Source organism: Pongo abelii, chromosome 10 (genome assembly GCF_028885655.2).
Source record: "Pongo abelii isolate AG06213 chromosome 10, NHGRI_mPonAbe1-v2.0_pri, whole genome shotgun sequence".
Lineage (NCBI taxonomy): Eukaryota > Metazoa > Chordata > Mammalia > Primates > Hominidae > Pongo > Pongo abelii.
In genome coordinates this window covers 106,233,383-106,260,353 of record NC_071995.2, presented here as the reverse complement: position 1 = coordinate 106,260,353, position 26,971 = coordinate 106,233,383, and the positions used below count along the sequence as shown (strand labels likewise).

The 26,971-nt window shown below is 44.3% G+C and overlaps 1 protein-coding gene across 1 annotated transcript in view; it reads right to left on the bottom strand.

Annotated features, from left to right (window-relative positions):
* ABTB3 (ankyrin repeat and BTB domain containing 3) overlaps positions 1-26,971 on the bottom strand; it is a 347,983-nt gene that overhangs the window by 92,584 nt on the left and 228,428 nt on the right. The window contains exon 3 of the mRNA XM_024257480.3: positions 23,000-23,204. Coding sequence (XP_024113248.2) covers positions 23,000-23,204 — 205 coding nt within the window. The remainder of the gene's footprint in view (positions 1-22,999; positions 23,205-26,971) is intronic.

Here is a 26,971-nt window from a genome sequence, read left to right as displayed (position 1 = left end):
CTTGAACTCCTGGGCTCAGATGATCCTCCCACCTCAGCTTTCTGAGTAGCTGGGACCACAAGCAGTTGCCACCATGCCCAGATAATTTTTTAATCTTTTGTAGAGATGGGGGCAGTCTCCCTCTGTTACCCAGGCTGGTCTCGAACTCCTGGGCTCAAGTGATACTCCTACCTTGGCCCCACAAAGTGTTGGAATTACAGGTGTGCTGGAATAACAGATGTGAGTCACTGCCCCTGGCCTATAGATTGTTTTTAAAAGCTTCTGAGGTGATTCAGATCTCCAGAAAAGGCCTAAGAGTATCAGACCTGGATTGAACTTGCTGCAGTCAGAAAAGATCTTTCATGAACTGTGTTTTGGTAAAGATGGTGTGTGTGTGTGTGTGTGTGTGTGTATTTAAATTAGATGATGAAAGCTACATCATGCCTGTTTCCTGTTTTGCCTTGGTGGCTAAGAAACTCAAGGCTAAATTTTGTGTTAAACTGCAGTAACAAACCTTCGGAGAGATTTTCTGCTACAGCAGTCTTCCTTACTCTTAATGACATGTTTTTTACATTGTTATCTTTGTTTAGTAATTCTGTTGTAACTAACTCATACTGTGAGTCTGGCTCAAGTCCCTTTCAGAGTTAAATTGGTTATAAATGATGAATAAATAAACATCGTTTGTCTCAGGTTGCATCAAGGCCCCAAGAATAACTGGGATAATAAGAATAAGAAAATAGAATGACACCATGTAGAAAGAGAAGGTTCCTTCAAGGAGGTAGGGGATGGGAATGGGACAGAATTTTCCGGTAAAAAGAAAAATAAAAAAGGAACACAGAGAAAGGAAGGAAAGAAAAGAGAAATCTCTAGAAGAATTAAAAATCAAGGAAAAGATAAGAGCAGGAAAAGAGGTAATTTTTGCTGCCTGCACAAAACCACCATTTGGCCATTTAGCAGATTTATGGGACCTCTATGTACGCAAGAAGAAAATATACATGCAATTTACTTCCCAGTCTAAACGTTATCCATTTTACATTTTGCTGAATCTGGAGGTGAGGGATGATAGAAACCAGGAAGGAAGCTTGTGATTTTAATAAAAGGAAAATCAAAAGGGCTACTTATTAAGCTGGACATTGGAACCATATAGGGAAGCACTCTTTGAACAGGTCGGGACTTCAGGGCCTCTCACTCCATGGACACTGGCAAAATATTCAAGGATGAGTATCTGGTGAGATGGAAAGGGGACCATGTGTGCCCCTGCCTGCCTACCTGTCTAATTCCTTCTCAGGAGAATCCTGAAGTCCCTCCCTCCAAGGAAAGGGGTTGATTTCTGAGGCCAGCTGTAGGATGGCAGAGCAACTACCAACAAAGGGGTGAGTGTAAAGCTCATGACCAAGGAAGAACCAATGCAGATCTCACCAAGAGATGGAGGCCCTGTGAGGTCAGGAGATGGAGGGGTGCAGGCTGGAAAGCGGGGGAGTGTTTGGATTTGGCTGGGGTATGGCAGCTGGCTTTGAATGGGAATTGTGCAAGGTACATGGAGAAGGCACAGATGTCTCCTAACCATTTGGTGCTTCTCTCCCCTAAAGAGTGAGAATAACAGAGGGGAAATGAAATAGCAGGGGTGAAAGTGCAATTATATGGAAGATTTACATTCAGGAATCTTCATCTACGTCTGGCATACAGCACATATAGTCAGAATTGTCACAAATTTAAACATTAGATGAAGACAAACACAACATTAGATTCAGAAAAAAAAATCAGTGAACAAAGATGCCAACAATGTCAGGGTTGGGCCCATTTCCTTCGAGTCCTCCAGCCACAGCTGTAGCATAGCAATACCACAAAGTGCCTAACGGGGGAGCTCCTGCATACGTGCTCAGTGCACAGGCTTGGTTCTGAAGGCTTTCCCGTCAGTTCTTTGCACCTGTTCTCCTGTTTCCAGCTTCCCAGCCTCTCTTGGTCTTGCTATATCTTCCTCTTTGCTCATCAGTGGGATGTGTCCAAGTTGAAGCTTTGCTTTGCTCAAATCTGGTTATATACACCAATTACATGCCTTGCACCTTTCCAGGTACATCCCCTTCCTGTATCCTTCCAGCATACAGATCATTTTTCCTGGATATGGACTCTGTGGAGATGGCTCCTGCATTGGGCTTGCCCCAGTGTAACAAGTAGGAAACCAGGCCTGTGCAATGGGCTAAACAGAAATCACTTTCCTCTTCTGGAATAGCCCAGGCTGCAAGCAAAGCCAAATAGACATTATTATAATACTTGAGTGTGGACTCCACTGTCCAAATCTCCAGAGTGGGAATCCCTGGAATACAGTAACCATGCTTGCTCCTCACTGGCTCCACCCCATTCTTTAATACCCAGGACAGGAGATTTCGCATCAGTCAGTGCTAAATAAATGTTTGTTGGGTTAAATTGATAGTTGTTTCCAAGAGTGCAGGCTCTGGAGCTAGAGAGCTTTGGGTTTTGGTCCTAGTGCTGCCAAATAATTGGGTCAATGACCAAATTTCAGCAAGTCACATGGCCAATGAACCCAAGGTTCCAATCTGGAAATGGGGTGATACATGCCCTGCAGGCATGCCTAGCGCACAGAGATGCTCAGGAAATTTCAGCTGCTTTTAAATAATGCAAAGCTGCACCGAATTAGGGATTAGAATGGGTCTTTAAGCCTCAAGGAGAAAAAGTAGTACTGGTGGTAGCTCCAGGGAGCAGATCTCTGTTCCACATGAGTGAGTCTTAGCTCTCTGAAGCTGGGATGGGAAGTCTCAAAGACTGGTGTTTTGGTTGGGTGATCCTTTGGGAAGGATGTTGGAAAGGAGAGTCAAACATACAATAGGTGGCAGGATTAGATGACTTTCAGAGCCCCTCCCAACCCTAAGAGTCTAACACTCTCAATTTAACTGATTAGCCAAACACACACACACACACACACACACACACACACACAGAGAGAGAGAGAGAGAGAGAGACTCATTTTAAGATCAGACCATTGCGTTATTTTCATGATAATTTCCTGATTCTAGTTTCTCTCTTCAATCCTTTCACATTACTGCCAGGATAAATGCACTAACACGGAAATCTGGTCATCCAATTATAGCACAGATTTTTCAGCCTGGCCATTTATTAATTAGCCTCAACCTACATTCGCATCTGTCATGCTCCCATTCCATGCCTATCTAACAACGTGCTGTGGTCACAGCAAATGACCAGGCATTTTGGGAATACACTGTGTTTGTTCATCTCTCCCTGTCTTGGCCCCTGCTCTTGTTTCCTTTCTCTTTCTACCCTTTCCATCCAGTACTGTCCTACTTATTTTTCAAGATACTGATCCAATGTCACCTCTTCAAGCGTTCTCCAAGAGCCCCCCATAACCACAATAGTCATTTGTTTCCCTCTTCCTCCATAGCACTCTGTGCACAATGCCCAATACCATATATCATACCTTTGTTATAACTTATGTCTTCACCGTCACCCCAACCACAGTGTAGGGGCATGAATTGTTCATTTTTGTATCCTCCAAACTTGCACATAGTAGCACTTATCACTGCTCAAGATGACATTTTATATGAGTTTCCTGGTTTGTTCTGTCTCCTCTGCTAGACTGTCAACTTCATGAGTGCAGGAGCTTACCATGTATTCTGCTACCTCCCCAGAACTTCGAACAGTGCTGGTACTTTGTAGGTCCTCAATCACCTTTCTTTGAGTGAATGAATGATTGTTAAATGAATTAATGAATGTACAATTGAGTTCTGTGAATTTGCTTAGCTTAAATTCTGGTGGTTTTCCCACTTTACTCCAGGGAATGGTTCGCTGGAATGGTTTATAAAGACTAAGGAAAATGATAAAAATAGCAAAGTGTGCCTTATTTTCAGTTGCATTAAGCGTAGGAATTTCACATAATTAAGATTTAATGAGAACCAGGCTTGGATAAAAACCATGTTAAGAGTCGGGCTCAGGACCCTGCCAAGGGCCCAGAATAGGCCCTTGAATAGGTCCCAGAATAGGACCCTCAAAGACTTCAGAGTCTGGGAAAGACAGAAATGAAACAGAAATGTCAGACTGGCATTAGGACCATATTCCTCTTGTGTTCAGATGTTCCCTGGTCCACATCTGCCAACACAATGAAACTGGTCCATTTAGGAAAGGCTGGCAAAAGTGTCACTGGCCAAAAGGCTTTGGGAACAATCACAAGGTTGTGCTAATTCCAGAACAGGCAAACTCACACACGAATAGGTTTTCAAACTGCTAAATGGTACTGTTCCTTGTGCTTTTGTGTTTGTAGGCAAGGAGAGCCGACTTAGGACACTGCAGGGTTCAAACAATGGTTTAGAGCCTATACTAAGACAATGCCCAATTTATTTTAGTTCAACTCATCTCAAATAATTCAATCTGACAAAAATGTACTGAGCTTCTTGTCACATATGGAATAGAAATCAGGTCCCTTTGCAGGCCTAAGAGGACCTGTAGGATCTGACCCTGCCCATGTTGGACTCATCTCTGATCACACTCCCCACTCACTCACTCTGTTCCAGTCTCCTTGCTGGTCCTGGCATGTGCCAAGAATGTTTCTGCCTCAGGGCCTTTGCACTTACTGTTCTCTCTGCCTGGCAAGATCTTTCCTCAGATAGACACATGGCTTGCTGCTTCACTTTCTTTACATCTCTGCTCCAATGCTATCTCCTTAGAGAAAACTTCTCTGACCACTCTACCTAAAATAGCACTTTTTCAGAAGTTGTCCTTGGTTTGAGTACCCAGTTTGATTTCTCTGTATGCCACTTCTCTGTGCCTGATATTTGTATTATTTATGCATTTGTTCCTTTTTTGCCTCCTTTGGTAGAATGTAAGCTCCACAAAGGCAGATATTTTGCCTGTTGTATGGTAAATGCTCTATAAATATATGTTGAATGGATGAAAGAATAAGTAAGTACCTTTTGTGTACCTGGTTCTACACCTGGTGATATTGCAGAGGTCCTAGTACCCAATGAACTCAAGGTCTAATGTGAAAAGCATGAGAAAAGAAGCTACTATGCCACCTTCCGAAAAGCTTTATGATAAAGAAATGTACAAAGTCTAATGAGAGAAGGAAGTAGGAGCATCTAAATCAGCCACAGTTGAAGGGAGTAAGTGCACTGGGAAATGCTGCCCTGAGCCTGGACCAAGGAGGCAGAAGCATTTGGGAAAAGAATCCAGGCAGAGGGAATCAGGTGAAAAAATGTAGAGCAGTTTCAGGGGATTCTGTATGAATTGGCGTAGCTGAAGGAGTAAGAGGATGGAGTAAGATGAACCTGATAAATTAATAAATACATGAACGGGAAGAGCGGTTTATGGAGCAGACTGAGCACTTAACTGGTTCCCAATTTATTGACTCCCTCCTTGGAGCAAGGGTCTGTATTGAGTTTTATGGAGGACACAAGGATTTAAAACCTGGTCTCTGGTGTTCAGTCTAGCAAGGAGGTTTACTGTGACTGTACATCCCTGACTTTCCAGGGCAGTCCCAATTGCATAAAGTCTGTTTGACTTTTTAAATTATAATTATACTCCTCAATTATACTTGTGTATCTGTTAGATCGGACTTTTGACTGGTGGACTGGGGCATGAAGTGGCTATCAAGGAAAGAAAAGCAGATAACTCTCATGCAAGGCAGACCATGAAAAGTGCCTTGTGGGATGTTGCTGTAAAGTGCTCTGGAGTCTGAAGAGGGACAGTACTTCCAGGGAAGGATTTTAGAGGCAGTGGATGCTCAGTGTTTTCAACAAGTTGGTCCTTAGTTTCCTTTTACTAGTTTCCTTTCTTAATCACAAAAATATGCTTTCCCCACCTTGCTGCCCCAGGGTCTGGGGTGTGGCTGTGCAAGGAGAGGGCGGGATTCTATGTAAGGGACTAATACAGAGCAATGGGACAAAAGACTGCAAAAAGAGCTTGCTCCAGGTGGGGAGTTTGAACTCACTAGTGAGAAGAGAATGGAAGCCTGGGAACACATCCACCTTCTTCCGCCAGCACACTTGGCCTAAATTCCTGAGCAGGTCTGAACCTGACTGGCTAACTCTTGACCGAATTCCTCACTCTAGTTTGAAAGAACTGAGAAAGCCATCACAGGTGATGCTTCTTATACACACAGAAAACATAAGATAGAGCCACATTTTAAAAATCCAGAATTAGACACAAACAAACACAGCCACCAAACAAACAAAAACCTCCTGGAATTGTGGCATTTTCCTCATCTGTAGACTTGGCCAAGTGCACGTGCAATGAACTTTGTCCACAGAACAAGCTCAAAACTTGCTTTCTGATGAGGCTGCCATGCTTCTTTCCATTCTAGAAGCAATCCAGAAAGAGAGGGAGGAGATTCCCAGGGATCCCTAGAGCAGCCCTCTGGTTTCAGTTCGGCCACTCACTGCATAACTTGGGGCAAATCTCATGACTTTTTAGAGTCAGTCTCTGGAGATGTGAAAAGCGATCTTCCCAGCTCCCGGTTTTGCTGAGAGAATAGAGGGAGATCCTGAGTGTGGAAGTGCTCACTCCAAGAGATTCTGATCATTACTGTTGCTCTAGAAAGCTTGCAGGCCAGGCAGACACCATTGTTCCCTACACTTCCCATAAGGCCTTGCTTCCTGGAAAAAAAGCAACAGCTGGGACTGGGCTGGGTGAGGCTCCCTCCCAGGGTTCTCCTTTTGCAGTTTCTTCCTCCTACAGGCCACCAGAGGCCTCGTGAATTAACCCCTCAGTTGCTCTTCTCCAAGCTGACTACTCTCTTCATAACCATTTCCTCTCCATTGACGTTTTAGTCACACCACTGTGGGTAGTTTTAAAAGAATAGTAATTCGCACACTGGAAACAACTCAAGTGGCCACGAACCCTGGAGCCATTAGGCAAATTACTGTATAGTCACACGATGGAATATTCTGCAGTCATTAAGAATGTTTATGAATGTTCTATAGTACTACCAGGAATATGCTTATGGTATGCTATTAAGTGAAATAAAAATAAGACACAAAATTATATATATACAGTGTAACTATGTTCAAAACCTTCCCGATTTATATTAAAAAAGACAAGACAATAAACTAAATAAAAATTTTGGCTACCTCAAGGTAGCAGAATTGTAAATAATTTTAACGTTCTTCCTTATATTTTCCTGTAGTTTCCAAAATTTAAAAAACAAGCATATATACCTTTTCAGTAAAAAAAAAAAAAAAAAAAAAAAAATTGAATTTATAGCACCTTTTATTGTAGGTATAAAAAGATGTAGTCTGTGAGGAGAGCAAAATGGAGGGATGGGGAAAATGTAATTAAATCAATAAAAATCCAGGGAACTGTATACCTGTAGAGGATTTGTTTGTGAAGTCAGACTTTGAAGAATGCACATTCAATTCAGATGCCATGTCTACTGGGCAAACGACCAAATTTACTGCTGGGGCTACTTCCCATAACATGTGAAAACCAGCTGTGTGCTGGCAGCTGTCAATATCACTATTTCTGAAAGGATAAAAAAAGAGTGGAAACTTGGTGCAGGGGCAGATGGTTCAAAAGTGGGATGAGCTCACACAGCGCTTTCTCTCTGCAGGCCCCTCTGCTCCCAGGCATTTGGGCTCCAGGCTTCCATTGGTTCCTGCCACGCTGGGCCAGCCTCAGTTTGCACTGGGCAGCTTCAAGGGCTAATATTCGCTAATGTTGTTTTTTCCCTCTGAGTGTTGGCCCCAGACACACAGCACGCACGGGGCTGTCAGTTCCAGGCAAATGAGAGCAAGCCAACAACCTGGGGAGGCCAATGTGGCTTCCCTTGGGACCATTCGGGAGAAAGGAAGAGGCCAACTGGTGATCTCTCTCTGGGAGACACTGAGGATGGCACTCACTCAGCCACGGGCTTGTTATCTCTCTTTGGGACTCTTGCAGGAAGCATCCAGCTGGTCCCTACATCTCTCTCTGCTCCAGTCCCCTGGGGCTAGATCCTAACTGATCCTTCTCTTCCCCACCCACTCTGTGCCAGGCCTTGTCTGGCTCTCAGAAAGTGAGAGAAATGATCAAAGCCCAGTCCCTGCTTGTGCAGAGCTCAAAGTCTGGCAGTAGAGACAGACATGGAAGCAAATAATGCCAGAGTAGTCATGGGGCCCCGTGGGGGGTGGGCAAGAGGATGCAGGCTCTGGGATCACAGTGCTGGGGCTCAACTTCCAGCCCTGCCACATCCTAACTTAGCTGTGTGACCTTGGGCAAGCCCCAGAACATCTCCTCACTCTTCTCGTCTGTTAAATAGGCAAAATAACAGTAGCTGAGAGAATGACTGTGAAGTTTAAGTAGAATGCTCTGGAAAAGCTCTTGTCACAGGGCCTGGCATGAGCTGGCACTCAAGGACTGTTAAAATTATTCACTGAAGGGGTTGTGGACAGAGGAGGCCTTCTCCTGCCAGGGGCGCAGGTCAGCAAATCTTTCATGGGAGAGGTGGGGATGCAGCTGAGTCCTGAAGGATGAGCAGAGGCATTTGGATTTTGCTTATGCTTCTCCCCGATCCAAACCTTCAACCCTAACCCTGCTGTCAAAGGAACAAAGGCCCCCATGACACCTGCAGACAAAAATCTTCTCCCCGACACTTTCAACTCAGGATGATATTCTAAATATTTAACTACTGTTAAGGCTCAGGCACCGATCAACTCCTACAGCCTCAGTGCAGACAGGGCATCCTGGAGCACCTGCAGGGCCAGATGTCAAGCTGTTGTTGCTGGATGGCAGGGACATCGTGGCTTTGGGAGCACTTGAGGCAGTGGCTTTTTACTAACCCATAGAGAGAAGCATTTCAGCATTTTAATAACTGGTTAAACAGCTGCACCTCTGCAAACCAGCTGATGGGCAGTCCAGCCCCCGCACTAGTCTGTCTCAGTTGGTCTGTGCATCCCCCACTATCTCTGGATTTCCCACCTGGAACCTTTGACAGCTGCTCCTCTCCCCTAGAACACCTTCCCCACTTCCAATCCTCAAATGGCTGGTTTTATTCATCTTTCAAAGTCCGACTCAAATACCGCCTTCCCTGATCCGTCCCACTTCCAGCAGTTCCTTTCTGACACTGTACTCTTTCTCCATTCTGGCTGTGCTGGATGGGGGCCATGTGAGTCCCCCCTCCCTAGCAAAGGGCTGGACACACAGCAGCAAAAGTATGGTGGTGAAGGGAGTGAGTTCTGGAGCCAGCCTGCTGGGCCTGAATCCCTGTGCTACCACTTCCAGGCCCTGTGATCTTGGGCAAATTAGCTATCCTCAGCCTCACTTTGTCCATCTGTAAAACGGGGATGACAATAATAATACATACCTCATGGAGTTATCATGGGGGATAAATGAGTTAATTCATGTAAAGTACTTAGAATGGTGCCTGGCACACAAATAATTTGATGAATATTATCTCTCACTATTATTGTGCTTATAGCTGGCACTTAATGCATGCTTATGGATTGACTAAATGAATGACTGACTGATAAAAGCTTAATAATAAATAGAATCAACAATGAAAAAAATTAAAATAAAATGAAAAATGAAAAGCTCAAGTAATATTGAAGTAAAGATTTAAGAGGCAGGTTCTGCGTTTATTTATATACAGTCATGTACTCTATGATAACGACATTTCGGTCAGTAACAGACCGCATATATGATGGTGGTCCCATAAGATTATAATACTGCATTTTTATTGGAGCTTTTCTAGGTTTAGATCTGTTTAGATGCACAAATGCCACCATGTTAATTTCCTACAGTATTCGGCAGAGTAACATGCTATACAGGTTTGTAGTCTGGGAGCCACAGGCTCTACCATGTAGCTTAGGTGTGGAGGCAAGGCTACACTAGCTGGGTTTAGGTAAGTACAAAGTAACTCTACAATGTTCCCACAGTGACAAAATCACTAATGATGCACTTCTCAGAATGTATTCTCATTGTTAAGCAACATATCACTGTATATAGCAATTTGTGTCAGGAGATTAACATGTTTCTCAAAGGCTGTCCAATCGGATGGAGTGATTTGATTATCATTATACCACTTTTTTTTGAGACAGAGTCTCACTCTGTCGCACAGACTGAAGTGCAATGGCAAGATCTCGGCTCACTGCAACCTCCACCTCCCGGGTTCAAGTGATTCTCCTGCCTCAGCCTCCCGAGTAGCTGGGAGTACAGGCACGTGCCACCACGCCCAGCTAATTTTTGTATTTTTAGTAGAGATGGGGGTTTTGCCATCTTGGTCAGACTGGTCTTGAACTCCTGACCTCAGGTGATCCACCCACCTTAGCCTCCCAAAGTGCTGAGATTACAGGCGTGAACCACCATGCCCAGCCCGTTATTCCACTTTTATTAGCAATATATGCTGCACCTAAGCCAGGGACAAAACTGAAAGGAAAAAGGGAAGACGGAGGGCGATGTACATTAAGGCAAGAATGTTCTTGGCCTTAGATTTTCAGGCATTTCACCTTCACACAGACTCTTCTGCCCTCTCTCTATACCCTGCATCCTTCTCATCTCATCTCAGCATGGGATGCAGTTGAGAGGGTGAATTCTGCACTCAAGCCCCCTGCCTTTGCATCCCAGTTCTGCCTGGTGATAGCTGTATGACCTGGGTAAGCTACATAACCTCTCTGAGCCTGAAGTTCCTTATCAGCAAGACAGATAGAGCAATAGTGCAGTGGCACATGCCTGTAATCCCAGCACTTTGGGAGGCTAAGGTGGGTAGATCACCTGAGGCTGGGAGTTCGAGACCAGCCTGACCAACATGGAAAAACCCTGTCTCTACTAAAAATACAAAAAATTAGCTGGGTGTGGTGGTGCATGCCTGTAATCCCAGCTACTTGGGAGACTGAGGTAGGAGAATTGCCTGAACCTGGGAGGTGGAGATTGCGGTGAGCCAAGATCACGCCATTGCACTCCAGCCTGGCAACAAGAGCGAAATTCTGTCTCAAAAAAAAAAAAAAAAATTCATGCTGACAGACTTATAAGATTCTTGTGAGAATTCAGTGAGCTAAGGCACTTAGAAGACAGTCTGACACATCATAAACACCTGGCAAAATGAGATGGTGATGATGATGATGGCTGCTTTAAGAAACTCAGCTCTAAAAGGATCAAAACACAGTCATGTGGCATATGTTTCAGTAGGTGAGTTGGTCCTTGGTCTCTACAATGAGTCCTTCTCTGTTGCTTTGAGAGTGGGATTTTCAGTCTTTTTTTCTAGAAGGGGGATACTACCTGCATTGAGTCTCTAGTTCAGGGCTGTCCCATAGAAGTTTCTGTGATGATGGGAATGTCCTGTGCTGTGCAATTACAGGAGCCACTGAGCCACATGCAGCTGTCAAGTATCTGAAATGAGGCGCATGGTATAGAGGAGTTTATTTAATTTGAATCAATTTAAATGTAAATAGCCACACACGGTTAGTAGTGACCATGCTGGACAGTGCAGCTCCAGTTTCTTAGTCTTTGTGTCATAGAAGTCAGATTTTTTTTTCCCTTTTCCCATGAAATAAAGAGAAGCTGATATTAGACCAAACTAGACTGATGTGGCAGCCAGTTTAGTGGGATTCCAAAAAGACCTGGACATTGAAATAAACAAGTGCGGCCTATCCATCTGATCAGACTAAACATGCATGTTGCGAGAGAGAGCTGTTTCTTAAACTTGAAACTTGTAGCTTGTCACCTGTGGTCAGAAACAATTTCTCCCCCTCGGCTGAGAACTCCTGGGCAACCGAGTAGAAGCTGTTTGACAAGCCCTGGAGGTCAGAGGTGTTTAACAGCCCCGAAGTAGGTGAAGTTTAGGATTTGCCCTGATGCTGTACCCAGGGAGGACACCTGTCTAATCCTGCCTCACCTTTCCCTGGCACAGCTTGCCACTCATTTGCCATTCCTGAGCCACCTTAGAGGAGCTGGCCACCTTGTTAGGCTAAGGATGATCATTAAATTGGGATGCTCGAAGCTATCACTTGGCAGCTACTGCTCCAAAGCCTGAGAGTTCTGCAGGCTGGCCACGTCTGACCTTGGGGACCCATTCATTTCAGCAAACTGCACAGGGATCCAGCCTCGCATGAGGGAAGGGGAGTTGAGGCCCTGCAAGGCTCACTCCAGCCCCCAAAGTCTGAGGAATATTTATAAGCACCTATGACAGGCTAAGCTCTACCAGGGAGACAAAAGTCACTACAAAAGCTGATTTCTTGCCTTTAGGTAACTTAAAAATGGAGGTTGTTTTCGGTTAAGGAACAGAGATAAGACACATGCACAAAAAACGACTATACCTTGTTATTCACAGTGTTGTCCCTGAACCAGCAGCAACAGCCTCACCTGGGAGCTTGTTAGAAACGGAGACTCTCAGGCCCCACCCCAGTCCTAATGAATAGGATCTGCATTTTAAGGAGATCCCAGGTGATTCAAGTCATTAATGTTTGAGAGGCTCTGCTAGAATATATATCCAGGCCATAAACACCATGACAGTGAGAATAATAATGGCTATTATCTATAAAAAGGCTAATGTGTGCTGAGTTTTAAGTGCTTTAAATATATTAACACAAAATTGCTTAATAACAGCCCTCAAGTAGATTCTATGATTATCTTCCATTTTACAGATAAGGAAACTGAGGCTCAGAGTGGTTAAGTAACTTATTTAAGGCCACACAGCTAATGAGTATTAGAGCTCTGAATATTCACCTAGGCATTTTGGCTCCAGAATAAAAAAAAAATCTAGAACTATTCTTCCTAACTGATGTATACATGTATTGAAATATCACACTGTACCCCATAAGCGTATCTAAATATTATTTATTAATTAAAAATAAAAAATATGCTATGATGATCTTTAGGTTCTAAATAACATGTTCCTACTAAGCAAGAATTTAGGATCAAAGACTTAATGTTCTCATCTGCAGGTGAGGCATAACCTACTTCACAAGGTTGATGTGGGGGTTAAATTAAACTCTGTATGTAAAGTGTCTCACACAGTACATGACACATAGTAGACGCTCATCAAATGTTCAGTACTCTCCGTTACCATCCCTTATGCTTCTATTGGGGTCTCAGACACAGTTCTGGTCTCTTACCTCCCTGCTCAGCATCCCTTTCTGAGTCTTCTGAATTCCTCTTCTCTCTCTCTCTCTGTCTCTCTCTCTCTCAAGACAGTCTTGCTCTGTCACCCAGGCTGGAATGCAGTGGCACAATCTTGGCTCACTGCTACCTCCACCTCCCAGGTTCAAGTGATTCTTGTGCCTCAGCCTCCCAAGTAGCTGGGACTACAGGCATGTGCCACGATGCCTACCTAATTTTTTGTATTTTTAGTAGAGATGGGGTTTTGCCATGTTGGCCAGGATGGTCTCGAATTCCTGCCCTCAAGTGATCTGCCTGCCTTGGCCTCCCAAAGTGCTGGGATTACAGGTTTGAGCCACCATGCCCAGTCTCTTCTGAATTCTTCACTGCCTACAGGAGAACATCCTGCCGCCTTATCGAGTCTCTCAACCTTCCTTTCAGCTTGGGCTGGGGCTGCATCCAAAGCCTCTTCTGGACAAGGTCTCACTCTCTGTCCACTCACCTTCCTCCCCCGATGGTGCATATTCTGTTCCCTTAGCATGTAGCTCCCTTCCCTATAGTCACCCAGCACTCATTTGACATTTGTGATACTTATAGACTTTCCCCAATGTGCATGACTCTGGGCAACTTATGTGACCGTGTTGCATCTCAGTTTCCTCATCTGTAAACTGGGAAGAGGTAAGGCTATCTGCTCCTGCCTCAAGGAGTATTGGGAGGACTGAATGAGTTAATACACATAAAGTATTTAGAGCAGGGCCTACCACATTTGTAAGTGTTCATCAAAATCTCTTGCAATATCAAAGAAGAGATCAATCTGGATTAAGGGAGTAAAGAATAATCCCCACCGTTTATGGATCACCTGCCATGGTGTCAGTGATCATGCTGACACTTATGTAAGTTAGTTTATTTGTCACTGAAATAGCCCCATGAAGTAGAAATTATTATTTCTTGTTCACAGCTGAAGAAACTGAAGCCTTGAGGTCACACAGCACTTGAATGCAAGAACCAGTACCAAAATGAGGACTGCCTGAGTTGATTCGGCAACATGGCTCTCTGGGCTGGAAGCAGGAACACCTAGGTTTCAGGCCCAGCTCTGTTCAGTTCTGCAAGTATTTATTGAGCACTTACTATATGCTATGCACCAATCATTTGGTACAATCTGAAGTGGTAGGGAAGGGTTTCTGGAGGAGGTGATGCCTAAATTGGATCTTGAAGTATGAACTTAAGGAGGTAGCCAGAGGATGGCACAGAGGGGAGGAAGCATTTCAAGAGGGCAAAACATAAGTAAAGGCACGGAGGCACTGCCTTGCAAAGCCTCTGGAAATGTGCTCGTGACTCCAGCCAAGTCCCTCATCACTCTGGGCTTCGGTTTCATTAACTTCGACATGAAAGAAGTGAACTTTCTCTGTTCTAAGATCTTTTCACTAAATTTCATGTCCAATGACAGAACAGTCCAGTGGAAAGTCATGCTTTTGAAGGCTATCCAATGGAACAAATCAACAAAAGTAGGTGTAGTATCTGGATCCTATATTGTGAAACAACCAAAAACTTGTATGTACGCAGAAAACTAGACTAGAAGGAAATACCTTATATAGTCATAGTGCTTATCCCTGGATACAGAGACTAGGAGTCATTCAAAGTTCCTTCTTTAGATTTTTTGGACTTGTCACATTTTATTTAATAAGTGTATTCATTTTATACCCTGCAAATACTAATGAAGATTATGAAAAAAATTCTAGGGACTGGGGATGAGGCTTTCAAACTTTATTTCTTTAAAACCACTGCCTATGGAAGCAAAACAGACTAATGGCTAGGAGCCCAGACCAGGGCTTGACTCCAAAGGTTCAAGTATTCCTTCTCCAACTTCAGGTATGGCCTTGGGCAAGAAATCAACTTCAGTTAGGTTAATATAACTGGGGTAAAAACTACTCTGATTTTAAAAATTTAATTCTCGCTGATTTTTCTGAAAATGAAGATTATGGCCGGGCTCATGCCTATAATCTCAGCACTTTGGGAGAACAAGGCAGACGGATCCCCTGAGGTCAGGAGTTTGAGACCAGCCTGACCAACATGGCGAAACCCGATCTCTACTAAAAATACAAAATTAGACAGGCATGGTGGTGCATGCCTGTAATCCCAGCTACTCGGGAGGCTGAGGCACGAGAATCACTTGAACCCGGGAGGCGAAGGTTGCAGTGAGCAGAGATTGTGCCATTGCACTCCAGCCTGGGCAATAAGAGCGAAACTCTGTCTCAAAAAAAAAAAAAAAAAAAGAAGAAGGTTACAACCCACATTAGAGGTCAGCAAACTTCTTCCGGGAAGGGCCAAATACTATTTTCAGCTTTCTGGACCCTAAAGTCTCTGTCATAACTAATCAACTCTGTCACAGTGCAAAAGCAGCCATAAATAATATGTAAACAAATGAGTGTGGTTGTATTCCAATAAAACTTTATTTGTAAAAACAGACAGTGGGCCAGATTTACCAGCAGGGTGTTGTTAGCTAACCTCTAGCACATTGATGTAATGGCCCACTCATGGGCTGTAACCTGCAGTCTGAAACATAGTGGAGCTAGAGCAGTTTTTACCATGGCCAGAGGAAATAAATTGCCACAATGCTCAAGTTACAAATGGATCATGTTTCAAAACTTTGCTTTTTGAGTCAATAATTTAGAATTCAACATGTATTTTTTTTTCTCCTTAGGAATCATTTATATGGTGGTTGAGATTCCAGGTCTACAGAAAACAGATCTAATATCTCATCTTCTCGCTCTAGCATGTCCCCATTCATCCAGCAACTTTGAATTTCTCCAGAGCCATTAGCCCTGGGCTGGGCATTGTAGGGGACTGCAAAATGAGCCAGATGTGATTGCTCCCTCAGGAAGATAAGGAAGTAGCATTCTTCCTCTGAGAATAGACCTTCTGAATCCCCGCTCAGGATACCAGGAATGGCTCTCCTCTCTCCTTCTTGCTATTGAGGCTTCCAGGGTGTTAGACCAAGGAGTCCTTACATTGGGGTGGTATTTTTGTTCTCAACTGTGATGTGTAAGCCAGTCAGTTGTGACTTGTGTGACTAATAATGGTCATAAGTGCTGGCCTGTGCAAATGATTCACTTGTGTGTTATTTATTTTTTTAAAAGTAAATTAGCAGAGGCTGGGCACAGTGGCTCACACCTGTAATCCCAGCACTTTGGGAGGCCGAGGCAGGCGGATCACTTGAGGTCAGGAGTTTGAGACCAGTCTAGCCAAAATGGCGAAATCCTGTCTCTACTAAAAATACAAAAAAATTAGTTGGGCATGATAGCACGCACCTGTGATCCCAGCTATTTGGGAAGCTGGGGCGGGAGAATCGCTTGAACCTGGAAGGCAGAGGTTGCAGTGAGCCAAAATCACACCACTGCACTCCAACCTGGGTGACAGACTGAGACTCTGTCTCAAAAAAAAAAAAAAAAGAAAGAAAGAAAGAAAGAAAATTAGAAGAATATAGTGGATTTTGTCAGTTTTTGATGTTGTTGTTGCTGTTGTTTTTCATTTTTTTTTTTTTTAGCTTCCCAGAACCACTGATGATGTTACTGTGTTTGGAGAATTTTCCATATTATGAATCTATAATTCTACCAGGTTGAAATTCACCTTCCCAGACTCCCTTGTTAGGGTCCAGGCAGGTCCTGTGACATGTGGGGTACATGGAGCTGATATGGGTGGTGAGAGAGACACTCAGCCTTTAGGGGAAACAATGACAGGTCCTGTTGGAGTGTTCAATGGCCAGCATCAGTGGTGTGAGGTCCAGTGTCTGTGCCTAGTACTAATGGCTGTGAGATCTCTGCTAGAGCAGTCTTGGGGTACAATCCCAGGTTATGTAGCCTGGTTATATAGCCTCAAAGCCTGGCTCTCTGGCTTCATTGCCCACCAGAAGTCTTATTAGGATCTACTAAACATTTAGATTCATGGGACTATCATAGGCTACCCTGGGCCCATCATAGGCTACCCTGGGCCCAGCAGGACGGTATCAGATATTCTTTCATTGGGAGTCCTTGTAGCAGTTTGCCCAGTCATCAGGAACTTATCTCCTGTCCAGGTGACATGCAGGTGCAAGGAGCTGAGATCCACATGAGTGATTGTGCGAGGTGTCCTGCCCTGTTTTACAAACCCCAATATCTCTTGTAACAACTCCATAGCAATAGCTTCCAAGGTCTCTTCAAAGGACACAGCTAGTTACAAGAGTCAATAAATTAAGGGAAGTCCAAAGCTCTGGGTCTTTATCAATATTTCTGGTACCTCCAGGCCAGATGTAATTTGTCAATCTGGGATCATTCTGACCATAAGCAATGTTTCCCAGAAACATAAGGGTTGACACTGCAATTTTTATAAGGTTTCCACCAGGGGAACAGAGCTAGAGAGTTAATTCAAGGTCAAATTTTCATGCAGAAGGGGAAAAAATTTGTTAATTTTCTACCCATACTGGACCTCCCAGAGGTTTTCTTCCTGCTTTAAGCAGTAATGAGAGGTTCAGCTTTTGCAACTAAGTATCCTGACTGGTAGTGCTGCTTGTATCAAGGATACCTCTACTCACTTGCATTCTGATTTACATTCCTTAGTGGAAAAGAACAGAGTAGAGCTATAACTAACATGCTGGACTTATTGCATAACTGCATGTATGTCCATAGGAGTAAGTTGAAATTTGAATCTCACTTGTCACATACATCACAGAGATAAAAAATGTTAAGATATAATGTGTTGGGGTGAGCTTTTAGTAGAGTGAGTATCATGGAACATGTATTTTGTTGTCATTCACTGCTAATGTCTGTTATGTCTGCTTTATTAACTCTGTTTCTTCAAGTGTAAATTCTTCCATTTGTTAAGAATTATTTTGTTTCACATTATTAGTTTTCCTCAAACAGTTGGTGATTGTTGATTATATACTCATGTTTGTAGTTGAGATTCCCCTGGCAGACATTTCCCTGGTATAAATGTCTGTACATTCCGTTTGCAAAAGGAACAAGAGCTACCACTACCTGGGAATAAATTCTGGTTTGTTTTCAGTGAGACTGGAAGAGGGCAGAACTACTTAATTTTCTAGTCTTCCAAGTGAAGCTGCTCACAGTTACCCCAGGCATTACCAGCTAGCTACCTGAGGCAACAAAATACTCCTATTTATCCTACTATTTTTTTCATCTTGTGGTAATAAATTACTAAAATCATCCATGGCCAAAGACATCTAGGAATCATGGATATTTCCAGTAATGATACAGGTGAGGGAAACCTTATTCTAGATTTAGGATGATTCTTTTTGAAAATAGTACCCTCACATGGCCCCTCCCATCAAAATTAAGGTGTTTTCATTTATCATTACTATTTGGAAAATAAATATCACCTAATCGTAAATATTACAAAATTTGTCTGAGTTTTTAAAATAAAAATATCTAAGGTACCTGAATGATTTTAGAAGCTCAAGAAATAGTAGCCAAAGTTCTGGAAAAACTTAGACTACAGAAATCTCACACTGGCACTAAGCTTCTTCAAAATTCCACAGTGAAAAACGAAACTATCCAAAACAAATGCAGCAACTCCAAAGCTGTGCCCACATGAAATGATAAAATGGTGCATGCAGGCCTACTTCCAAATACTTCAGCCAAGAAAGGCTGTTCTGACAAGAAAGGATGGTTTGAGGCATAAAATAATCCATATTTCACCAATATTTCCCAGGCTGTCTGTTGGGCACAGATGAAAACAAATAATATTCAGCCCCTGTTCTTGAAGAACTTATAGTCTAGAGGAAAACCATATAAGCATCATGGCCCTACCTGACTTTGTCAGAATAAAGATAGTCAAGGAGATGATCCTTGCAGAATAAAAAGAACACACACAGAGAGAAAGAGAGAGAGAGGAGAGAAAGAGAGAGAGAGGAGAGAAAGAAATAACTCCAAATTAGAGTCCTAACTTCTATTGGAAATTCTCGTTTGGAGGCTTTGGTACAGAGCTGGTGTGAATAAACACTTGACTGAAAACAGAGGCCCCCTCACCTCTGAAGTTCTTCCACGTTTGTTTTCCGGTGCTAAACACTAAAGCCTGTTCCATCAGGGAGCCGGAAGAAATAACGATCCCTCTGGAAAGAATCACAGGCAGGTTTCTTTAAGGACAATGAAAACAGCATTTTAGAGCCCAAAAAGTATAATATAAGTGACTGTTTTAGGGAGGAAGGGGGTTCCCCTTGTGCCAGGCATGGCACTGGATGTCTTAGCTACAATGTCTAATTCATTGCTCACATCAGTCTCATGAGGATGGTTGTGCTCTCACCTTACGAAGGACAAATGGAGGTTCAAAGAGGTGAAATAACAGGGCTACAAGAAGCCAAGCTGGGATCCAAATTTAAAGGACTATATGACTTCCAATCCACATGCTTCCCAGAGGATCACACTGAACAGAATCTGGAAAACGCAAAGTTCCACTTTGTGTTTTGTGCTGACTCTTGAAAATTCAACCAAACAGGCATGGAAAGAACAAGATAAATGGCTCTGACAAATTCTGGGAGATGTTCTCTTCACTCTCTTTCCCTGCTCGTGCCTCTTTAAAACTTGTCCCAGAAGGTTTGGAAGCGTTAGAGGGTCCTTTTTGACTTCCAGCCACTCCAACTACACTCTGAGTCCAGAAGGAGATTCAAGAGGGAAAATGGACACTGTGTAATAGAAAGTATAATGGGAGCTGGGCAACTGTGCTTAGCAGGAGCAGTGAGGATGTCACATGGTGAGACTTCCATTTTAGAAGTTTCAGCCTGGTAGCTGTGAGGAAGATGGAGCTCATCAGAGGGTTGTGGTTGTTCTTGTTGTTGTTGTTGTTGTTCTTCTTCTTCCTCTTCCTTTTCTTCCTCCCCCACCCCCTCCCCCTTCTCCTTTTCCTTCTCCTTCTCCTTCTCCTTCTCCTTCTCCTTCTCCTTCTCCTTCTTCAAGACAGGGTCTTACTTTGTGACCCAGGTTGGAGTGCAGTGGTGCAATCTCAGCTCACTGCAGCCTCGACCTCCCAGGCTCAAGCAATCCTCCTGCTTCAGCCCCGTAAGTAGCTGGGACTACAGGCAAGCACCACCACACCCAGCTAATTTTTGTATTTTTCATAGAGATGGGGTCTTGCCATGTTGCCCAGGTTGGTCTGGAACTCCTGAGCTCAAGTCATCCACCCGCCTTGGCCTACCAAAGTGCTGGGGTTACAAGTGTGAACCACTGTGCCCAGCCTTGGTCAGAGGATTTTTAAATTTTTAAATTTAATTTAAATTTATTTTGAGATGGAATCTCACTCTGTCACCCAGGCTGGAGGGCAGTAGCATGATCTTGGCTCACCGCTACCTTCACCTCCTGGGTTCAAGCGATTCTCCTGCCTCAGCATCCTGAGTAGCTAAGACTACAGGTGTGTGCCACCACGCCCGGCTAATTTTTTGTATTTTTAGTAGAGATGGGGTTTCACCATGTTGGCCAGGCTGGTCTCAAACTCCCGACCTCAGGTGATCCACCCGCCTCAGCCTCCCAAGGTCAGAGGACTATTAAAGCTCACATGCAAGGATACCGTGTAGACATCAAAACTAGAAACTGAAGTAGAAAAGATGGGGTCCTGAGCCATGCAGTGGCAGTGGTCTAGCAGGGAAGGAATAAAGAAATCTCACTGATGCAGCCTCAGTAAGACCTGCTGACCAGCTGGAGATGGTGAGGGAGAGGAAGGAGTGCTAGTCAAGTCTCAGTTTTCTGACCGGGGTGACCAGGCCAATGGTGGTAACATTCTTAGAGCCTGGGGAGAAAGGAGGAACAGTGGGTTTTGGGGGAGAGATGATGGCTTTAGTTTTGAGGTAGTTTGAGCTCTCCAGATGGAAATGTCCCATAGGAACTTAGATCAACAGGTTTGCTCATTCTTTCATTCTACAAATATTTGTGGACTTCCTACTCTGCTCCAGATGTTGAGTTTGGCATCAACTGAGGAGTGATGGCCAAAACAGATGTGTTCTCTGCCTTCATGAAGCTTTACAGGCAATAAATAAACACAGAAATACACACATAGTTACAAATTACGGTAAGTATGAGGCAGAAAAGAATAAGGTGCTAGGAGAAGTAGAATCAGCCTGCAAGTATGAGACTTGACAGTGGAAACTGAAAGTCGGCCGAGTGAGAGGAAAAGGTTCTGGAGCTCAGAGAGGCAGTGTCTAGCCACAGCGGGGAGAGGGGCTCATCTGCATGGAGATGGGAGCTGGAGATGACATGAGGGAGCTGAGCCAGAGAAACTGCACTACTGGACAGGCTGTTGGGGCTAGGAGTGAAGAGCTAGACACTCCATAGGCTGAGGCCAACGGTTTCCATTCTCTCAACTCTTAGCATTTGTACCCAGAGACAGCAAAGTTTTGGTGTGTCTGAAAGATTATTTTTTGGCCATGGGCATTTTACCACCTCTCCATTTGGGGCATGTTTGCACGTGAAAATATGCACAATGTACTGACTGATTTGTTGTGGATGGCGGGAGACCTGAGTAATTTAATGAGTTAATTTCCTGAATAAGTTAATTCCAGACTGGATTGAAATATTGATGTTGAGTTGGGATTCTTAAATAAAAAGAAGAAGTAGCTTGGCATGGTTGCTCACTCCTGTAATCCCAGCACTTTGAGGGATGAGGCAGCAGGATTGCTTGAGCCCAGGGTTTGGGACCAGCCTGGGCAACATGGTGAAACCCTGTCTCTACAAAAAAAATGCAAAAATTAGCTGGGTGTGGTGGGGCATGACTGTAGTCCCAGCTACTCAGGGGGCTGAGGAATGAGAATCGCTTGAGCCGGGAGGCAGAGGTTGCAGTGAACAGAGATCATGACACTGCGCTCTACCTAGCCTGGGTGACAGAGTGAGACCCTGTCTCAAAAAAGAGAAAAAGAAAAAGAAAAAAAGAAACAGCAACCTCTGTATAGCCTATGTTCCATCTTTTTCCCTTAACTGAAAGCCAAGAGACATGGTTTTGTAAGAGAGCCCAATTCAGCCCCAATCCATCTGGCAGAAACAGAGCATCCAACGAGCTTTTCAAAACCACTTGGCACCAAGTAACAGAAAGGAAAACTGTAGGAGCCCAAGTTGGGAGTTGTTCAGCTATATGCAGATCATATCTACAACAACAATAATAAAAGTTAACATTTATTGAGCACCTACTATGTGCTGGGCACTGTTCAATTTATTTAATTTTCAAACAACCCTATGTAGGATTTACTGTTTGTATCCCTATTTTGCAGATGCCTTTCCCAAGGATCCCCAGCTTTTAATGAGAAGAGCCTGGATTTGAACCTAGGCAGTCAGGATCACAGAGCCTGCTCTCTTAACCTCTCTTTTTGATAAATAGGTCACACCTACAGTACTTAGAGTGAATGGGTCTGTATGGAGGAGGGACCTGATTCGTGAGACACTGTGGGGAGAGGATCTGTTAATCTGTCACTAAAGGAAGTGGGGAGGCAGACAGGAGGCCTCCAGGCAGCCTCTGGGTCCTCTCCCAGTTCCTTCCTTCCCCATGAGGATTTGGCTTCAAAGAACAGTCACACTGCCTCCCCCTGGGCAATCAAGTCCCTTGGCCACCTGAGAGGCCCACTTCTGGCTGAGTAGGTGCTTCTGGTTATCCCGGGCCCCAGGGCAGCCAGGATGAAAGAAGATGAAGATAACTCCCACGAGAGGTGGTGGCGTCCTCCAAGACTGCCTTCACGAGGAAGCCACCCTTCACTGCAGAGGCCCTTACCCTCTGGAATTTGCAGACCCACTTATCTAACATAGGCCAGTTTTATCCTAAACAGAACCAGCCCTATAGAAACCCATTTCAAGGACCCCCACACGGGTCTAAGATATCCCCTCAGGGTGCAAGATTCCCACCCGGACTGGTGGCAAGTTTTAGAAAGTGAGTCCTTTCTACCCCCATCATCCTCCACGTCCTGGACACTTGCCCCACCCTGGAGGCAGTACCCGCCCACCACAAGGCAAGGCAAGGCAGTTCTTACCTTTCCACCTGGAGGTTGACTTTGGAAGGCTCCACGTTGGGGTTTTCCCATTCCATTTGTGGGCAGTGCATGAAATAGCAAAGGGTGTACAGGGCCTCGGGCTCCCAGTACAGCGCCCCCTGCTTGTGGTGCAGGGGGGTGCCATTGCCGTGGTGCTTGGCATTGAGGGGCTGCAGGTGATGCATTGCACGGGACACCAGGTCACCTGTGGACAGAAGGAAGATTTCAGATCCTCCAGGCAGCCAACACTGGAAGAGAAACTGTACCTGAAGATCTCTGTAGAGACTCTGGTCCTTGCAGTCCCTTATTTAAATGAAATGGTTCAATGGGACCTTGAAGTCACTCACCAAGCAGAGAGGAATGGATTCATTCATTCAGCATAGGAGGGCTTACTGAATCTGGGGTGCTGTTTCAAGCACAGAGGGCTGCTAAGATCATTTTAATCCTGCCCTTCTGGAACCCAATGTTCCTAACAAGGCTCAGGAAGCCCTTTGTGTCCCGTTCCTGCATACTGCCTCCCTCGCCTTGTGACACACCCTCTATGTTGTGGCCAACACTGCTTTAACTGTAGTCACAAGAATGAGCTATGCTCTCTTGCCCCTGAGCCTTGTGCATATGTTACTTCCTCTGTCCAGAACATTCTCTCCCTCTTCTCCAGGCTAACTCCTACCAATCACCCAGGTATCTGCTTATAAATTAATTCCTCTAGGAAACACCCCCTGGAACCACCCTGCCCTTACTTGGGTTATCACACTGTACTTTTCGTTTTTTTTCCCTTTATTTATTTATTTTTTTGAGATGGAGTCTTGCTCTGTTGCCCAGGCTGGAGTGCAGTGGCATGATCTCCACTCACTGTAACTTCTGCCTTCCGGGTTCAATCGATTCTCCTGCCTCAGCCTCTTGAGTAGCTGGACTACAGGTGCCTGCCACCACAACCAGTTAATTTTCGTAATTTTAGTAGAGATGGGTTTTCACCATGTTGGCCAGGCTGCTCTGGGACTCCTAACCTCAGGTGATCCACCTGCCTCTGCCTCCCAAAGTGCTGGGATTACAGGCATGAGCCACCACGCTCTGCCCTATAAAAGTAAATTTGATGACAACAAAACAGTGTACAGTTCACCCTTGAACAATGCAGGCTGGAACTGTGTGGATCCACTTATATATGGATTTTCTTCCACCTCTGCCACCCATGATACAGCAAGACCAACCCCTCCTTTTCCTTCTCCTCCTGGGCCTACTCAACATGAAGATGACAAGGATGATGACCTTTATGATGATCCACTTCCACTTAATGAATAGTAAGTATATTTTCTCTTCCTTATGGTTTCCTTAATAATTTTTTCTTTTCTCAAGCTTACATATTGTAAGAATATCATATATAAGAATATAATATAAAATACATGTTAATGGACTGTTTATGTTACCAGTAAGGCTTCTGGTCAACAGTGGGATATTAGTAGTAAGTTTTTGGGGAGTCAAAAGTGTTACACAGAGATTTTTGACTGCATGGGGGTTCAGTGCCCCTAAGTCCCACATTGTTCAAGGATCAAAGGTAATTAATTTCTAGCTGAATTCTGGCCCTGTTTTCCTTTTTATAAATAGCAGGTGTTAGAGAAGTGTTAGGGGCTGATATCAAATGGAGCCTTTCTTTTTAAAGTAATTAAGATTCAAGTGAATTTAAAAGAATTACTCTATAATCAATATTATTTAATGCACTGGCCCTGTCCTACTTACGATCATCTCATGCACACCAGAATGTGTTGCATACTTTGGGAGACAGTCACCTAAGATATCTGTGATGGTTAATTTTTTTTTTTTTTTTTTTGAGACAGAGTCTTGCTCTGTCACCTAGACTGGAGTGCAGTGGTGCAATCTCGGCTCACTGCAACCCCTGCCTCCCAGGTTCAAGCAATTCTCCTGCCTCAGCCTCCTGAGTAGCTGGGATTACAGGCATGCACCACCACTCCCAGCTAATTTTTTTGTATTTTTAGTAGAGATGGGGTTTCACCATGTTGGCCAGGCTGGCCTCGAACTCCAGACCTCAGGTGATCCACCCGCCTTGGCCTCCCAAAGTACTGGGATTACAGGTGTGAGCCACCGTGCCTGGCCAGTGATGGTTAATTTTATGTGTCAACTTGGCCAGGCTATGGTGCCCAGTTGTTTGATCAAACACTAGTCTAGATGTTGCTATAAAGAAGGTTTTTTTTTTTCTTTCCGACTTTTATTTTAGGTTCGGGGGTACACATGCAGGTTTGTAACATGAGTAAATTGCATGTCACAGGGGTGTGGCGTACAGATTATTTTGTTACCAGGTGAACAGCGTAGTATCCGACAGGTAGTTTTTCAATCTTCATGCCCCCTCATCCCCTACCCTCAGGTAGGCCCTAGTGTCTATTGTTCCCTTATGAAGGTATTTTTTAGATGTGAGTAACATTTAAATCAATAGACTTTGAGAAAAGCAGATTACCTTCCACAGTGTGGGTGGGCCTCATCAATTAATTGAAGGCCTTAAGAGAAAAGACTGGAGTTCCCCGAAGAGGAAAGCATTCCACCTCCAGACGCAACAACTTTTACTAGAATCTCCAGCCTGCTGGCCTGCACTGCAAAATCTTGGACTTGCCAGCTCCCATAATCACATGAGCCAATTCCTTAAAATAAATGACTTTCTCAGTCTTTCTCGCTACAGAGAAAGAGAGAGAGAGAAATCCTGTTGGTTCTGTTTTTCTGGAGAATGCTGACTAATACAATATCTGACATGATGCTAGCCCTTGTTGGGGGGATGTGTCTCCCCCATCCCCTCTCATTGTCTGGCTGAAACCAGGCCTTTAGATCTCACCCCTTCTCCACCATCCTGCTGTACCTTTCAATGTGACACATTTACCTAACATCCAAACTCGAATAAGTGAGGCAAAGGGAGAGGCAGGAGTTTCTCCTCCGAAGGCTTAGGACTTATCTCCTGGCTTCCTGTTTCCTGTCTGAGAGAGGGGCCACTACTTCAAAAGATGACTGACAAGAGGACTGTTCACCAGCTCTAGGGGGGTTGACACTATGGGAATGAGGTTCACAGAGCTCTTGATTGATTGACTGATTGATTGATTGATTATAAATGCGGCCTTTAAGTCCTTCTCAAGACAAGATTCCAAGCAGCTACTATTTCTTTTTCTTTTTTAAGAGACACTCTCTCACCCAGGCTGGAGTGCAGCAGGGTGATCATAGCTCACTGCAGCCTGGGCTCAAGCGACCCTCCCACTTAAGCCTCCCAAGTAGCTGGAACTACAGTCACAAGCCACCATGCCCGGGTATTTTTTAATTTTTATTTTTTTAATTTTTTGTAGTGGAGATGGAGTCTTGCTTTCATACCCAGCCTGGTCTCGAACTTCTGGCCTCAAGTGATCCTCCTGCCTCAGCCTCCCAAAGTACTGGGATTATATGAATGAGCCACAGCACCCAGCTACAAGCAGCCCCTATTTCTAATAGGAGTTATCAAAATAAAGGAAAGTTCTATGTTATCTAAGTCCTAAGGCTTCGTCAGGACAGCCTAACTAGACTACAGTCCACTGAGCTCAGTGCCTGGCCAACAGATCAGGGCCTTGGGCAGATGGCAGCAAGGGGTATGATGGTTAATTTTAGGAGTCGACTTGACTGGATTAAAGGACACCTAGATAGCCGGTAATGCATTATTTCTGGGTGTGACTGTGAGAGTATTTTCAGAAGAGACTGGCATTTGAATCAGTGGGCTGAGTGAGGAAGACCTGTCCTCACCCAATGTGGGCAGGCACCATCCAAGTGGCCGAGGCCTGGATAGAACAAAAAGGCACAGGAAAGGTAAATTCTCTCTCTCTCTCTCTTCTGGAGCTGGAACACCCTTCTTCTCTCGCCCTTCCACCTCCTGCCATATGAGGACATGGCAACAAGCCACCATCTTGGAGGCAGAGAGAGCCAGACCACCTGACCTTGACCTTGCTGGCATCT